Source organism: Ascaphus truei, chromosome 5 (genome assembly GCF_040206685.1).
Source record: "Ascaphus truei isolate aAscTru1 chromosome 5, aAscTru1.hap1, whole genome shotgun sequence".
NCBI classification, from domain to species: Eukaryota; Metazoa; Chordata; class Amphibia; order Anura; family Ascaphidae; genus Ascaphus; species Ascaphus truei.
Window position 1 is genome coordinate 245,749,328 of NC_134487.1, and position 17,204 is coordinate 245,766,531.

At 41.4% G+C, this 17,204-nt stretch overlaps 1 protein-coding gene and 1 pseudogene across 8 annotated transcripts in view; one reads left to right on the forward strand and one right to left on the reverse strand.

The window, feature by feature from the left end:
* TENM2 (teneurin transmembrane protein 2) overlaps window positions 1–17,204 on the reverse strand; it is a 2,373,952-nt gene that overhangs the window by 291,539 nt on the left and 2,065,209 nt on the right. For all 8 annotated transcript variants that reach the window (XM_075601896.1, XM_075601894.1, XM_075601892.1 and 5 more), the window contains one exon: window positions 1,038–1,246. In XM_075601896.1, coding sequence (XP_075458011.1) covers window positions 1,038–1,246 — 209 coding nt within the window. The remainder of the gene's footprint in view (window positions 1–1,037; window positions 1,247–17,204) is intronic.
* On the forward strand, window positions 7,965–8,038 carry LOC142496352 (U2 spliceosomal RNA; annotated as a pseudogene).

Below are 17,204 nucleotides of genomic sequence, written 5' to 3' on the forward strand. Positions count from 1 at the left end.
TCCTGGTGACTACTCTAAGTTAAAATAAATTCCTTTTATAAAGTATTACGCTATGGAGCTGGCGCATCTTTTCTTTTTTTTTCTTGAAGGTATTTCTGTGATCCGGCTAGATCACTTAAGAAGTTTTTGCCTACTCCATATGGACTGTTTCCTGAACTGGACATTTCATCATAATTATTATTAGGATTGGTTTGATATAATGTGTTATACACAGTGTTTATAGCATTCTCAAAGTACACTTTATCACATACAGGCATACCCCGGTTTAAGGATACTCAATTTAAGTATACTCGCGAGTAAGGACAATAGGCCCATTAGGCCAATGGCAGCTGACGCATACGCCTGTCAGCACGTCCTGAACAGAAATACCAGCTCCCTACCTGTACCGAAGCTGTGCGCAAGCGGGGAGACTATGGAGCCTTTTACAAATGCGTTATTTACATCAGTTATGCACGTATATGACGATTGCAGTAGAGTACATGCATCGATAAGTGGAAAAAAGGTAGTGCTTCACTTTAAGTACATTTTCGCTTTACATACATGCTCTGGACCCATTGCGTACGTTAATGCGGGGTATGCTTGTATATTTCTTTATATTACACTTATATCAATTTCTCAATCACTTTTTACACACATACACAACAAACGTTACCATTTATTTTTGTGTTATACTTACACTTCCCTAATGAAATACAACAGTGTCAATCAGCTGTAATTAACCAATTAAACATCCAACTGCCATAGGTTACCTTTTGGTCCCAGGGAAGACAGCCACTTTAAGCTATGGAATGCTGCAAGAAACATCAGGGCAGCTATGTTTAGGTTAAGGAAATACTGTATTTACATGGAAGACAATATAGATGAAGCCACTGTTATTGCACCCGTTATCATGTGATCAGGCCAATTGTTAAATTGCATGAAAACGCATTAAAACTGGCACCACCCATTAGTGTCCAATACCGGGTGCAATAGCCGCCGCCCATCTGTGTATATACCCTGTGCTTTGTATTCCAAACCAGTAAAATATTGTAATATACCTGCGCATGTGATGGTGGAAGGCCTCTTCTTATATAAACACCAAAAAGAGCATCTTTCCCTAAGGAGATGTTAAATTTCAAGAACTGCGGCTGAATGATGTGGATGTGAGATCTCCAAAACACCCCTGCTGGTACTTCTTGGGTGATTCTGCGTCCAATTTCAACTTCTCCGTTGTCTATGCTGCTATTCCTTGGGGTAGTCCATGGCCCTGGAAAACAAGAATGGAGAAACAATATGGAATTTTCATTTGATTGCTGCATTGGTAGTGTCATATATGCTAAAGGGGATAGTACGACCTATATCTAAGTGAGAATAACGTGTCTCCTTCTTGGTTTCCTGGAAGTAAAGCAAAACTGAATCCTTGAGTAATCTTGTCCTGCACTGTATGTGAGGTATCCAATTAATTCTACTACTTTAATCTGCAGCCACTGCCAGTTATTGCAGAAGAGGAAGGCTGAAAAAGTATGTTTAGTAGGAAGGAAAGCTCTGACATCCTAAGCCAACAATAGTTCTCAATAGTTGAAAATCACATGCATTAAACAACTCTGCAGTATATGCAGAAAAATAAGACCATGGTTTGATTTACAAGAATAATTATTCGTTGTTGCTTCTACCAATGATTTACTACATGATCCTGGCAATCAAGCTAATGCAGCATTTCATGTTTAAAAACATAAAAATAAATGTGTTTCACACCCCACCCCATTTTCTTTCTGTACTCACCGAAGCACCCACCCCATTCCCTTTTTTCTTTCTGTATCACACACATATATATATATACATACAAATAAAAAATATTGTTTAAAAAAAAAAAAATAAGTTTCAATATAAAGGATTACTAGGTCTGATTTTGCTTATTCCAACTGTCTGAAGCTTTTTCTGCTTATAGAATGAAGATAAAAAGAACATTTTTGAAAGACATTTATGCTAGTGAAAATAAAACAATAACAGATGCAGACTACCTTAAGCCCACTGCCCCCTTTTAATACCAACAGAAAAGTTATGGACACGTATTACAACAGGTTAAATCAGCAGTAATGAAATCAGGTAGTCTTTCAAAACCAAACTTTCTAAAGGTCCCTCTGTCAAAACTATTTTAAAGTGTAAAAAATAAAAAAGCCAATCCCAGCACACATGGGATATAGGCGAAGCTTAAAGAATATCTGTTGAATAGATTCTCAGGTTTAAATCTAAATTATATAAACATCCTAGTTCTTGGCATACATGGGTTTGTTATTTTATTCCAGAAATTCTTTTACTGAACAAATTTAATAAGAGGCGAGAGACAGCTAAGTAAATCTCCCTGACTGTGCTCTTTTCATCCATCTACAATGTGATCAGGATTTCAAAAATATTAACAAGGATGAGTGAACATGGAAATATTAATGTGACTGTGAATCCCAGTTTTGCAGACTGGTATTTGTCCTGTATTATAGCTTTGTACCTGTATAAGTTTTAAATATTTATTTCTATTAAATAGTCATATAATGCTAAAATCTGTGAAGGAAAGAGACACTTGATGAGAGCAATGGTTAGTTTAAAGGCTTCATGTGAAGTCTTCCCACATCTTTGCACAGTTATGGAAATATACATTTTAAACCTGCAGATTGGTAAACTCTCCGAAGCATAGAGAACCCTCTCACAGTGTTCCTAATAATAGCCCCAGGTAAATATATGGTACGGCCATCTACCCATTTCTTGGCAAGGTTTAAGCTCAATTCATTTGTATAAACTTAACTTAACCCATACCTATTGATTGGGGACCTATGTCAGTAACACTTAACCACATATCAGTATATTGCATTGTTTACCCAATTTGCATCTCATTTTGCAAAACACAGTGTACAATATCAGCAATAAATAATAATTAAGTAATAATCATTGAAAGGCTTTTCCGGGCAAATTTGACCCCAGCTGAAAGAGCTGAACCCTTCAATCCGGGTAATCGCCAGTTAATGCTCTGCTCTTTGGGGATTATTCTATTATAGTCGAAACTTGGCTCATTTGGTTTTATTTGAATAATATTAGTGTATTTTCTATGTGTCCTTATAATAGTCATGTAAATGTACCCATCCACCTGCCTGAGCTGGGGTAAGCTTCTGCTAAGATTTGCTATCCATAGGGAGCCCGCAATAGCTTCCCTGAGCTTTTTTTTTTTTTTAAAGCCTACAAAAGCCAAGGCAATTCAAAAGCATTTATGAATTACTGCTGAAAGCTGTGGATGACCAGAACTCTGCTATGGCTGTTTCCATAGAAACATAGAAATTGAAGGTACATAAGAACCACTTGGCCCACTTGGTCAGCCCATTTTCCTACCTGCGGTGAAACCTTAGATCTCTTTCGATTCTTTGGCTTCTTTCCCATGTAGGATAATCCTGTGTCTGTCCCAATCATTTTTTTAAAGCCTTGATGTAAAAGTATTCAAAACGTTCTATCACATTCCACCCTCTCTCCTCCAAACTGCACATATTCCGTTCTTTGAATCTATCCTGACAAGTTCTATGATGCAGAGCATGCACCATTTTAGTAGCTCAGCTCAGTTTTCAGCTAACATTCTCTCTTCCACCCATAGCATCTTTGAATTTGCCGCAATTTTGTTTCAGACATCAAGTTCAAATATGCTTTTACCCTTTATAGTGCCTTTATGATGGTCTCAGGATGTAACAGGGGCTGGCACTCCAGGGACTCTTATAATGTCCTGAAAAAAGTAATGGCACTTTAGGTTGTTTTCCGTTCATGGCATTGGGAGCAGTAGAATATCACTCCATGAGTAATCACATTGCCACAGTGCTAGAAGGTCTGTGGAACACTAGTATTCTAGCACTTTATGTAGTTTAAAGGTTAAAGGAGATAGAAAAGATACTGGAGTCAAGGTTGGCATCAAAATCAAATATGTATAGCTGAGCTCCCACTCTTACCTCAGTCCCGGGTGGGGGAGGCTGCATGGCGTACCCAGCAAGTGGGGGCCGCCATCTTGGATCTTTGCGCATGCTTGATAGAAACCATGTGCATGCGCAGTAAAGAGAAGTTCCGGCAGCCACTTTGCCTAAGGCTCCGCAAGGGATTACATGTCCCAGGAGCTTTAGGGGCTGGGATAGATATACAGATATACAGTTTGGCGCAAAGACATCACGCTCCCAGTCGGGATCAGGACGGCAAGGGGTGAGGATATGTTCAAGGTGCAAGTGGCCCCTGAGCTATTCCAGATCTCTCCTGCAGGCCCCAGCTAGGCCCTTGAACACTGATAGCTTGTTGTGCTGTAGGGAACGCCCCAGATAGGGACGCTCCCCTTAGCACACGGCAGCATTAGTACACCGGTGACTGGACGCCACGCGGTGACTTGCGGCCTGCAGTCTGGGACAAGACAACAGGCTCCTATTGGCTTTAAGGGAGACGCTCCAGCTGGAGCTCCCTCAAGAGGCGGACGCCTCCGGCAAGGAGAGAGAGAGAGGATTGGACAGACCCCTCATAGTGGGCTCACAGTATGGTCCTGCAGATTCCTCATCTCCAACTTAACCTGGTCTGGCCTGAGACCAGGAGAGGTACCACATGCACCAACGATCTCACACAGGGGTAGTGCTACTCCACACACATTTCGGTGGGCTATGCTTTGTGGACATCAGTGTGGTTAGGTGCCCAGAGCACCCTCAATACTTTGGGGAAATCCCACCGGGGTGTGGACAGTGTGGTGGACATTGTGCGCCTATATATATATATATATATATATATATATATATAACATGATGGTATTGTATGGTATTGTATGGGGTACTGGGTATTGTTACTGTGATATTAGTGTGTGTTAGTAAACTGTTATACCATACCTGTGTGTGTGTATTTCTCACTACTGTATTGGTTCTTGTGAGGGGTTATCCAGCAGTGCTAGGATCGCTCCCAGCGACGGAGGCTTAGGCCTTCTGTGAGCCACAGGTAATGTCAGCATGCGTAGTTCCCATTGTCATAGGGAAAGGGGGCTATATATGCTTTACTGAAAAGGGAGGATTGGATCTGCAGATATCCACAGCTGGCAACTGGCCATTTGCAGCTTAGCTCAGGAGCAGCTCTGGTATCTCTTTTACCTTCTCTCCAAAGAATCTTTAACATTGATGTCTAAGGCGACGTTGCCCAAAAACAAATGCATTGCCGCCGTGTGCGCTTATAGTAAGCGCAGCAGCAACAATGCAACAGAGCAAAGTTGCGTCGCGAACTTTGGAAGCTGGCAATATTTGATTTTTCAAGGGCTGTCGCCTCATGTGACAGCCCCTGAACCAATCAAATGCCAGTAAGCCCACGCCGCCGCCACAAAGCGAAATATAACTTTCGCTTCTGGCGACGGCGATGGGTGACGTCACCCATGGCGGCACTATACGCGCGGCCTAAGACAAAAGGGAGACACGGTCAGAGTCTTTTCTAGTCATTGCTGAGACATTAACCACTTGAGTACCTAAGACGTTGTCACTATGTCATAGGGTCTGCAACTCCAGTGGCCGCATGATGTACAAGTCACGTCCACTGCCATCTTAAGGCATTGGCTAACTTTGCTGTAGTCCAGGGCCCTGGACCTTCCAAGGGCACCAGACCTCAGCTCCACAAATACCATTGCCCAAATTTTCCTTTGAAATTCGTAGTTCTAACTGAATGCAGCAAATGTTACTTAGTCATATTTTTTTATTATTATTTTTTTTTTGGTGTGATTGCAACTGTATATTGCTTTACATTTTATATGGCTAATTTTTTTTATGAAAAACATTGTATTAAAAATCTAATGCGGCTGCCTCAGCGTAATTTAAACGCTCCCCGTTCAGACGCGGGCTTTTTTTTTTTGCCGCCAATTCCGGCGCGAAAATTGAAACAGCAGCGAAAAATGCGGTCAAGCTTTAGATTAAGCTTGGCCGCAGCAGTAATGTTTCTTTAAAAATTTAGAAAGAGACATGTAGATAAATACACTGTTTCTATTTGTGGTAACATTTGCAGAAAATCAATAAAAGTTCTGAATGTGTTTCAATAAAAACATACTGTATGTTTATTTAAATGTGACCTTTGTGGGTGGGTCCCCCGATTTACACTTAACCCACCTACCGCAAAATTCCTTAAGACAGCTCTGGCTATGACATGCCCAAGGAGTGCTTTTTTCAGCTTAGATCATGTCCTGCGTTCCCATGGAGCTCATCACATGATCTTATTTATTTATAAAATGTTTTACCAGGAAGTAATACATTGAGAGTTACCTCTCGTTTTCAAGTATGTCCTGGGCATAGAGTTAAAATTACAAATAGTACACAGTTACAAATACAGTTACATAAGTGAACAGGGTGATCTGCAGTGAAGGGAAAAGGAAGAAGACTCCTCCTCTTCTGTTTCGAGATTAAGGGCTGCCACGGTCAGGTGACCGCTTTCAAGAGCGGTCATGTGATCGTGGCACTTTGGGGCTATCCAGCACTCAAAGTGGTAAAACCCACTTAATTTTAAAAAATGGGCTATATTAATTAATCATTTTACTATATTCTTCCAGTAACATTAGTCAATTATTTCAATAATGCATTCCAATAATTAAACCCCCCTAAAGGACACACAGTATGATCCTACGGTATTAACTCATAAGTATTACTTTTCCTTATACTATGAACAAGTTATATGGGGGGAATTTAGCATGCATGTTATTTAACATGCAGTGAGAACATATATGAATGAAACTAATGTTAGGGAAGAAGTTTTGTAACCCGAATACATATTAGTGGCAACTAAAATAGTTCTTAGTGCTACAGAGTATAGCGATGGCTGGTCCAGCTAACTCTCTAACTACCCTGTCATGTAAGTTCTAGTACGACAAAGACAGTAACAAGCTGTCCTATGTGGGGTTCCCCCTCCTCATGCTGATTTCCTGAGTGACAGGATTGGGGGTGCATGTGCTGGGCCCTCACTCTTCGAGCTACAGGAAGGAAGTGCCTAAATTATAGTATGAAGTTCAGCCCCTTAGGGGTGGGTCCTTCAGTTTGTGATTGGGGTTCAAACTATCTCCTCATGGAGTAGGAGCTCTGAGCTCTCCTCCCGGCTGGGAGAGAGAGAGAGACATGTGCTCAGTCCTTCATGGGCTGAGGCACTAACCTAATCCAGAGAGGCCTCACTATTACCAGCATGCCAATACCATGCGGAAGCCAGGGATCTACCTTACCTACTAAAGCATTCGCTATAGCAACATCGCAGTAGCTGCTATAAAAAAGATCATCCTCAATTATACTTCTGGCTCCGCAGCAGTCTGTGGAGGGAGTATTGTGAGTAAGGACTGTCATAGCAGGGACACCTTCAGCCAAGCTGGAGTCCCCTATGTATGGAGGCACTGTCACCAAGAAGAAGAATCAGATGAAATCCCTAAAAGTCTTCCTGTCTTCCCCGCCACACCATCGCGGGTACCTCAGCTCTCCTGTGCAAACAGGTAATCCGCACTACACCTAGCAATAGCCATGACTAAATCTCCCAGAGTGAGGGGTGGGGGTGGGGGTGGGGGTGGGGGAGGGGGGTTGAGAGAGCATGTGCTAAAAGAGAAATAGGTTTTACAGCAATATTATATAGAGATTGTGTGGCTTCAATTTTTTTAAGACAATTTGAATATAGAAATGGATATTTTTTGGATCTGTACCTTATGCCCACAGAGTGTTGAATGGCCATTAATGATTAGTAATTGCGTTTACATTTTAGAGAAAAAATGGTATGTGTTAAAGTCCCCTAGTGCAAATCTAGGACAAAATTAGTATATATATATATATATATATATATATATATATATATATATATATATATATATATATATATATATACACACTTTTTTTACTCACCATAACTTAACTCAGTATGGTAAACCCCATCCTTTAGCTTCTCTGCATACTCGGTTAACCAACCCCACACTGATGAGACCCATTAAGATCGAAATCGCTTCTCGGCCTTTTGGCTAAGATCAAGTGTAGTGTCTGTCCTGTGAAGGATGGCACTAGTTGCATCACTTGGTCTGGTCATGGGCTGAGAAGGCGGATATGTAGCCCGGGCTATTTTATCACGGCACCCCAGGAGTGGTTAACCGGGTGGAGTCATTTGCTGCTACACTGCACAGCACTTGACACTTGCACGGATAATTTGCACACCCCTACATTTTTCTGCACTGGCACCCCTTATTGCCTTCCGCTGAGGGGTTCGCCACTATTTTTTTACCCGCCAGGCTTCCGGGTCTGGCGTGCACTTGTGCACACTTATTTTTGTTGTTTCGTTTGAGCACCTCCTGCACTGCATCACACAGAGCACTGGAGCACTCGCACCATGGATTTTTGATGTTTCGTTTGTTGGGTTATCGTCACCCCTCTCTCCGGAGAGCAAAGACTGAGTGCTGGCTAGTAGTCGCCATCCCTTCGGGGGAAGATTGCGGTGGGTTAGTAGGCGTCAGCCGAACACCCTAAAGACTTGGACCCTCCTGCGGCGTCAGCTGCACTAGGAGGGAACAGGATGGACGTCGGATTCCTCGGATGACGACGTCGATGTAACAGCAGGACTCCAAGGCTTCGGCTGGAGAGGACTGCTTATGGCACGGACTGGCCTACTCTCCGGAGCGGACTTTGTCACAAGTTTTGAGCACCTGGTCTCACTGGACCATGAGCACGGTTTTTGAGGTGGAATCACTTTTTCACCACCCGGGCTACAAAAAAAAAAAAAAAAAGTCTGTGGGTGGGTTTTCTGGGTATGCACCTTAACCCTGGCTGTGCTCAAAGCTGTGACTATGCAGCAAGCTTAAGCCTATAGGGAACCATGTTAAAAATGGGTTTTGAAGCAAAAAGTGGCACTGGGTGCTCATTTGCATGTCATTTCCCAGAATCCCTTGCTGCAGTGGAAGTGCTGGGTGATAATGGTGAAAGGCGGGGTTGCAGACCTGCCTAAGACATGCAGATGAGCATACAGTTGTATTTACATTTTTATATATATATATATATATATATATATATATATATATATATATATATATATATATATATAAACAATAGTCTCATCACCATTGTTTCGTTAATAAATCTGCTGCACCCTTAATTCCGTTTAACAAAAGCATTATATTTACTCTTGTGCTTTTCGCAGCCAGACTATAGAACCTAATTTTACTTTATATGTGTATCAGATGGCTGCAGCTCTAAAATAAAAAGCTAGGTGGGATGAAACCATTAGCAAAGCAAATGTAACATGGCTAAAATAAAATGTCTGCTCCAGGTATGCTAGGGTCATGTTTCTTTGTATTATGTTCTGAATTAGAAGTCTGTTTCTTTCTCAACTATGTTGGAGTTTGTGCAGCCATAATTGAATACAGTGTGTGAACAGATCACAGATTGTTTATATATCGTTTTGGTCTAAGAGGCACAAATACACAGTAAGAGATCAAAATACCCAAGGTGGCTGTTAGTTATTGTAATAGCCTGGATAGAAAGCACAGCTGTTGACTTTTGTTGATTTACAAAATTGAGGTTTGTTACATCCAAGTCTTAAAGGCACACTGAAATGTACAGTAATGAAACAATCTTGCTTGCTTTCATTCAAACACTACTTTCACACTCGCCCAACCCTCTCTCACACTCAATCCCCTCTCTCATTCACCAACCCCTCTCTCTCACCCACCCCTCTCTCTCATTCACTCACCCCTCTCACCCACCCCCTTCTCACTCACCCACCCTTCCCTCTCACTCAAACTCCTCTCTCACTTACCCACCCTTCCTTTTTCACTCACCCACCCTTCCTTTCTCACCCCCCCCCCCCTCGTGCACTTAATAATTTTACCTGGGGGGAGGGCTCCGCTTATGAAGGACTCCATGGCAGAGGGAAGCTGGGGCCCGCAGCCAGATGCAGAAGTCAAGCTGACTCCCTCTCTCACTCTGTCCCCTCTCACTCACTCATCCACCCGTCTCTCTTACTCCTCTCTCACTCAACCCATCTCTCACCCTTCCCCCTCTGTTCAACCACCCCTCTCTCTAATTCGTCCACCCCTCTCACTCCCTTACCCACCCATCCTTTCTCCCTCACCCATCCCGTCTCTCTCTCTCACTCACCAACCATTTATCTCTGCAACTAATAATTTTACCAGGGGGTTGGCCTCCGCTTATGAAGGACTCCACAGTAGAGGGGAGCTGGCGTCCACGGCCAGATGCAGAAGTTGGGTCAACTCCCTCTCTCACTCACTCACTCACCCCTCTCTTTTACACACTCATCCCTCTATCACTCACCCACCCCTCTATCACTCACCCTCTCTCATTCACCCCCCTCTCACTCAACCACTCCTTTCTATCATTCACCAACCCCTTTCTCTCCCTTACCATCCCTCTATTTCCCTTATCCAACATCTCCTCCCTTCTCTCTCACACACACCCATCCCCCTCTCTCACTCAACCACCTCTCTCAATCACATCATCACCCCTCTCTCTAACCTAATAATTTTACCTGGGAGAAGTTTCCGCTTATGAAGGGCCCCATGGCCAGATGCAGATGTAGAGCCTGACCGAGTGCACAAGGGACATGGTGAGATTTTTGGTGAGAGTGGGCCCAAAAGCTGAGGAGTGCTGGGGTCCGCAGCAAACAAAGACCCCGTTGGCCCAACGTAGAAGTTGGGCATGACCTTTAGATGGGCCGAACTTCCAGCCTCGGCCGGCCAGGCCCCCCCCCCCCCCCAGCTTTCCTCCCCTGCCTGCGGTCCTGATGGTATGTTGGAATTTTAAGTGAAAGAACTCAGCCATGTAACACAACCTCTACCACTGGTAACAATTCCTTTTTAGGATTTACAATATGTTTATTAACTTTTCAAATGCTGACCAATAACACTTAAACTACAAAGCATTGTTTCCTATTGGACACATTTTTTTTAATTGAGGGAACTCACCTCCATTCTTCATTTTTATTCTGCAAACAAGAGTAAATACATTGACTAAAGATGCTGCAGTGATTCCATAGTTGCAGTAATTAGGGATGAATTATAAAGCAGTTTTTTTAAATCTCCCCCAAACGTTTTTTTTACTGCTCCCCAATTGTGCTATACACAATATTATATAGGATCAAAATGAAGAAGCAAAAGCAAAGATAAATTAAAAAAAACTTATAGGTATATACAAATAAATTAATCAATACCAGATTATATGAAAGAAAAAAACCTGGCGCCAAAAGTTCAAATGGAAACTGCAGTGTTACGCTATGATTTGTGTTTGTTTTTCTTTTTCTCGTTTCATGGCCTGTCAAGCATGTGTGCAGATTCCTTGAGGATCACAGGACTTTCCATTTGAACTTTTGGCGCCAGGTTTTTTTCTTTCACGTTGTTATCTGTTTGTACTAGCAGTAGGTACCAGGCAGCCTACCTTTATGATAAGGATATTATTTATTATATATCACATTGGTGTTTAAACTTTAGCGTTCTCACATTTTTCTTTTTCAAAACCATATTATAGGCTTAGCTTCCATTTGATAAAAATGGTAGAATCTTTGTGTCGCAAAAATATCTTCATCAATGTTAACCCCTTTTGTGGCCGAGAGGCCTAGGGGTTAAACAGTACAGTAGTTCAAACTAGAAATCGTGATGTTACTGAATTTAGAGACACTAATGGTTATGCATTAAACAGTGCCGATCAGGGCACTATTTACGGAAACTCCCATTGGCTTTTAATTGTTTAGTGCCCCAATCAGCACTATCACAATTTAATAATTAACCTCCAGTATCTTTAAAGTGGAGGACCTTGGATACGCTACAGATGTGCAGATATACTTATCTTACTTACTGTATATAAATTACATGTTTATTTCCAGTGAAGTGAGAAGGTTTAATACGTGTTACTCTTGTGGGCTGAACAGATTTACTACCAGAACCAGGTAAAAATTTAGACTTGATCACCAATTAAATTAAATTACTCAGTCTATTACACTGCACTTCATATCTAACAGTTTTAGGGTCATATTTACCAAGAAGTGCTTCTCTATGATATCCTCAGTGATGTAAACCTTAAATTCACTACAAATTCATCATATTCTACTTTAACTTTGAACAATTTTTTGCAAACAGAGCTACACCTAATTTACATTTGTAATATACAAGCACAAATCCAACCAACACCATATTTTCTCTGTTATCATGCTCTGCTGATTCCAGTACACTGCAAGACTTCCCTGCTTATTTCAAGGACAAGGTAGAAGCTATTCACAGAGACATCCAAGGTGTTCCTTCCAACTCTCCTCTTCCACCTTTGACTACTTTTCTCCAGTTAGAGTGGAAGAAGTGTCTCATGCTGCTCTTTTCTTCAATCTTCTCTACAGTCAGCCTCTACCTCATTCCTTCCCATCGTCTTAAACCTCTTGCTTCTACCCTGGTTCCAATCCTCACTCATATCTTTAACACGTCTCTTTGTTCTTGCACGTTACCAGCTCTTTTTAAGCAAGTTATTGTTCGACCTATGCTCAAGAATAGTATCCTTGACTCTACCGACCCATCTAACTATGGCACTGTCACTCACTTGCCTTTGCCCTCTAAATCTCGGGAACTACTTATTTCTTTGTGCATACTTAATTTTCTCAAATCCCATATCCTACTTGACCATCTCGAATTAGACTTCTGCACAGCATATTTATATGATCAGTGGCGGATTTGAAAATCTGCCGCCCCTTGGCACTTAGCTGTAGCGGTCGTCTCCTAGCTGTCATCCTCCTTCTGAATCGCATCGTCAATTGACACCGCAGACGTCACAGACGTGACATCGCACTGCATCGCGTTGCCATGGCAACGTGACATCATGATGTCATTTGATGCCACGTTGTAATGAGACGCCGTGTGACGTCTCGTTGGTGATGTCCACGGCGTCCTTTGACGCTGCGATTCGAAAGGCGAAGGAGGGCTGCAGCAAGGAGATGGCCGCCACTTGTAAATGCCTTTCCATCAGGCCTGATAGGCCTGAGAGCACAGCAAATGTATATGGGACAGACATTTTTTACCCAAATGTTGCTGCCCTAGGCCTGGGCCTATGGGAAATCCACCACTACATATCATACCACACTCACTAGAGTAACTAATGACCTCCATATCACCAAACCTTAAAGCTGCAGTTCAGTCAATATCCTGCATGTGTGGTTTTTTTAATAAGTCAGTTCTGTAGTAAGAAAAATACTTTTAGCATTTTCTGTTTTTAAAAAAACAACATTGAAAGACCAATTTTCTTGTATTCTATTTTAACAGACGACAGAGAAGCCAAATGCTACATCCAACATGACAGAAATACACAGTAAAATACTTATATATTCTCTTGAAGTAGGGTCATTTAGTTTAACCCTTTGGCCAAATCGTTGTAAGCCTGCGAGCCACGTCAAGGCAGACACCTGTTCGCAAGTCCTAACACTACCAGATAAAATACTAATATACCTCTATTAGGATTAAAATTCTCATTTACCTCTATTAGGAGGGAGAAAGACCACAGTGGGTCTATATATATAATAGACCCACTGTGGTCTTTCTCCCTCCTAATAGAGGTAAATGAGAATTTTAATCCTAATAGAGGTATATTAGTATTTTATCTGGTAGTGTTAGGACTTGCGAACAGGTGTCTGCCTTGACGTGGCTCGCAAGCTTACAACGCTTTGGCCAAAGGGTTAAACTAAATGACCCTACTTCAAGAGAATATATAAGTATTTTACTGTGTATTTCTGTCATGTTGGATGTAGCATTGGGCTTCTCTGTCGTTTGTTGTATACATATGCCACGCTCAATAGCACTCTATTTTGACACATATACATATATATATATTTTGTGGGGGCTCAGGGGTTCCCAAAAAGAGCTTACTGGGGTTCTGTGTTTTGTTATTCTATTTTAACAACCATTTACTAAGGCACGGCCCCTTCATGTCCTGTCACAAACCCTGCAACACCCCTTTGTCAGACCTGCCCTCCCTCTAGCACATGTCAGTGCAGGAGTGCTCATGAATATTCATGAGCTTCCACTGAGTGACAGAAGCAGAGGAAAAACATATCCCATATCTAAAGGTGTTGCCAAATTTCGCCGATCAATACATGGAGAACGAATTGACTGGCAGCTATACAGTTCTTAATGGAAATTAGAGATTGCCCACATGAAACTATTGAATTAAAAAAATAAATTTAAAAAAAAAGACTGAACTGCTGCTTTAAGGAAACTACTCCATTTTTATTTTGGTGGACCTCTCCTCTGCTTTTGATACTGTCGATCACTTTTTTCTCATTTACATTCTTCCCTATCTTGGCATTCGTCTCCTGGTTTTTAATGTATGGACCTTTCACATGGGTCTGAGTTCACAAGTGATTTGCCAAGCATTAGATCAATGTGTATTGCAATTTAGTTTATTCTGCTAATTCATGTAGCAAAATTCTCTGAAAAGCTCTAGATTCACTATCGGAATTCTCTAACTTAATGCTCAGACTGCAGTATACTGTAAATAGGGCACACACACACACACACACCATGTTTTTCTCACTGTCTTGTGATATTATGGGACGATACATTTCTTTTGATGTTTGGCAAAATGTTTCACGGAATTGAATTTGGGGTAAAAAACGCTTAAAAAGTTGCAAATGCATTTTGATTCGTGTCGCACATCTCTGTTGCTGGTTCTCTTCCTACCGCTCTCAAAGCTCTTTTAGTGTTTCTTTTGCCAACTCCAGCTCTATGGAAATCTGTTGGTGTAGCTAAAGACGCTATTTTCGGTTCTCATCTCTTCTCTCTCTATACGCTCTCACTGGGTGACCACATTAACTCCTTCCAATTCAGCTATCATCTCTATGCTGATGACACACATGTAAATGTGTCTGCACCTGACCTTCAACCTGCACCAATTCAACAATCACAGAGCACCAATCAGCAATATCCGTGTGAATGGCCCTTCCTCATCCCAAGCTTATTAATGTGGTTAAGATGGAGCATCTCATTCTCCATCTAGGGGTTACATTAAAATCCTCCCTTTCTTTCTCCACTCATATAAACTCTGTTACTAAATCTTGCCCTTCTCTTCCTCTGCAACATTGCAAAGTTACGCCTCTTTCTCTTTTCCACAACCCCTAAAGTACTAATGAATGTCGTCATTCTCTCCTGTATTGTCAATCCATTTAAATTGCTGCTGTAGCTCGATTCTTCACCTGCTCTTCTAGATGTGTATTTGCCTCTGACCTCCTGAAAGCTCTTTGCTGGCCTCCTGTTAATCTCAATATAAACTACACAATTCTCCTCCTTTACTTTAATGTTTACTTACACACCACCTTCTTATTTGAACTCTGATCTCTCATTACACCTCTTCTTGCCTTTTATGCTTGACCCACGGATGTCTCATCTTTGCACCTCTCACCTCTATTGGCCCCTCACGTCTTAAACCTTTTTTTAATTAATCTCTCCCTACCTATGGAACTCTCTTCTACTCAATATTTGTCAAGCATCTTCCCTATCTGCTTTCAAAGTATAGCGGAAATTTCATCTCTTTAAAGAAGCATCTCATTAAATTATCTACACTTATACTGCAGACTCCAGATGCGCTTCCTGACTTCACTTTCAATGAATGTCCTTTTACTCTTACTGTGTCTGTAAGTTTAGATTGTAAGCCTTGCTGGACAGAGTCTTCTTTACCTTATGTTGTCATTTAATTGTTGCTCTTATCCCCACTGTTTGTACTTTATTTTTCCTGTATTGTAATTTTGTAAATGGCTGTGTACACTGTTGGTGCTATATTAATCAATATAACATATATGCTGTACCTTATCACCTATTCCATCAGTCATACTTGACTATTCCGTCAGTCATACTTGACAGTGTTACTCCATATTCAACTTTTTTTTCTTATTAAGTAACTGAACAAGAGGGATTTTTTTTGGCTTGAAAAATATATAGGGCCTAATTGGCTAAGCAGTGCTAAGCTAATAGACACCTTATATCGTCAGAAAACAAGTGAATGGGTCATAAGGTGACTTAGGACTTAGTAAATACGTCCTCCACCCCTGTCAAATGTCACACTGGCACAGGTAGATTCCTTTAGGTAATCCTTTCATAATTACCTCAACTCCATCATTACCCTGTACCCTTAAGTCATTACCGCACTCCTGACATAAACCATTTTTGGAAGACACGCCCCTGAACTGTTATAATTCTGCATCAGGAGTCCATCCCATTCAGGTAATAAACCATGTTTTAAACACAATTGAGTACTGGGTATTGATTTCAATAATTATATTTGAATAAGATTAAAACACTGCACTTATTACATAATTGCGGTGTTTAGATCATTCCCAAATGAACATATTTAAGTACCACACAAAAAAATGAATTAACATTAACCGTTTGAGAGCCCCATGGCATAGATACCATGTCATGAGGTCTGGCACCCCAGGGGCGCTATGACATAGTAACTAGAGTATGTCATGCTATTTTCTCTCTTTCGTGGGAAGATCGCTGAATGCGATCTGGCTGACTGAGCAACGAAAGTGCAGAACCCCTTTGCGTTCTATTCCATCATCAGAGATGCAGCGATTATGCGATCACTCCCTGAAGAGCAGTCACGTGATCTCGAAGCATCACAAGGGGCGGTGGCACTCTGTGGCTACAGCCCCTCCGGCCCTCAAAGGGTTAATAGTTCTCTAGGCTTGTAGCCTGCAGAATGTAATGCTGTGTTGTGTCGTGAGGACGAAAATGAAACATACAAAGAATTTCGAAGAGAAGAATGATCTTGAATTGTTAAAGTAGGACTAGAACTTTAAACACCAATAAATACGGATGCATCATTTTCAGTGTGTATAAACACAGTATATAATTTTGAAACAGATTTTGATTAGCTTTCACTAGGCAGGTAGTATCATCCAATTAGCTCTGTTGGGCAGGCATATTGTGAGACTGGATGCGTTGCCAACATTGTTTGGACACTCCAACATAGCTAAAATGTGAGTTTGTCTTAATTGAACAATAACGATGCTGGAGACTGCTTTTAACTGCATTGGTTGGATAAGGACACAGTGTCCTTCTGCGATCTATCCCCATTGCTCCCATAAAGGAATACTTTTGTAGGACCTCATATTAAAAGTATTTAAGTGGTTGCTAATGCTCTACCAAACCATTGTAATCTCCGGATGTGATTGTGTTTTACATTATCCCTAACAAACAACCTATTTCT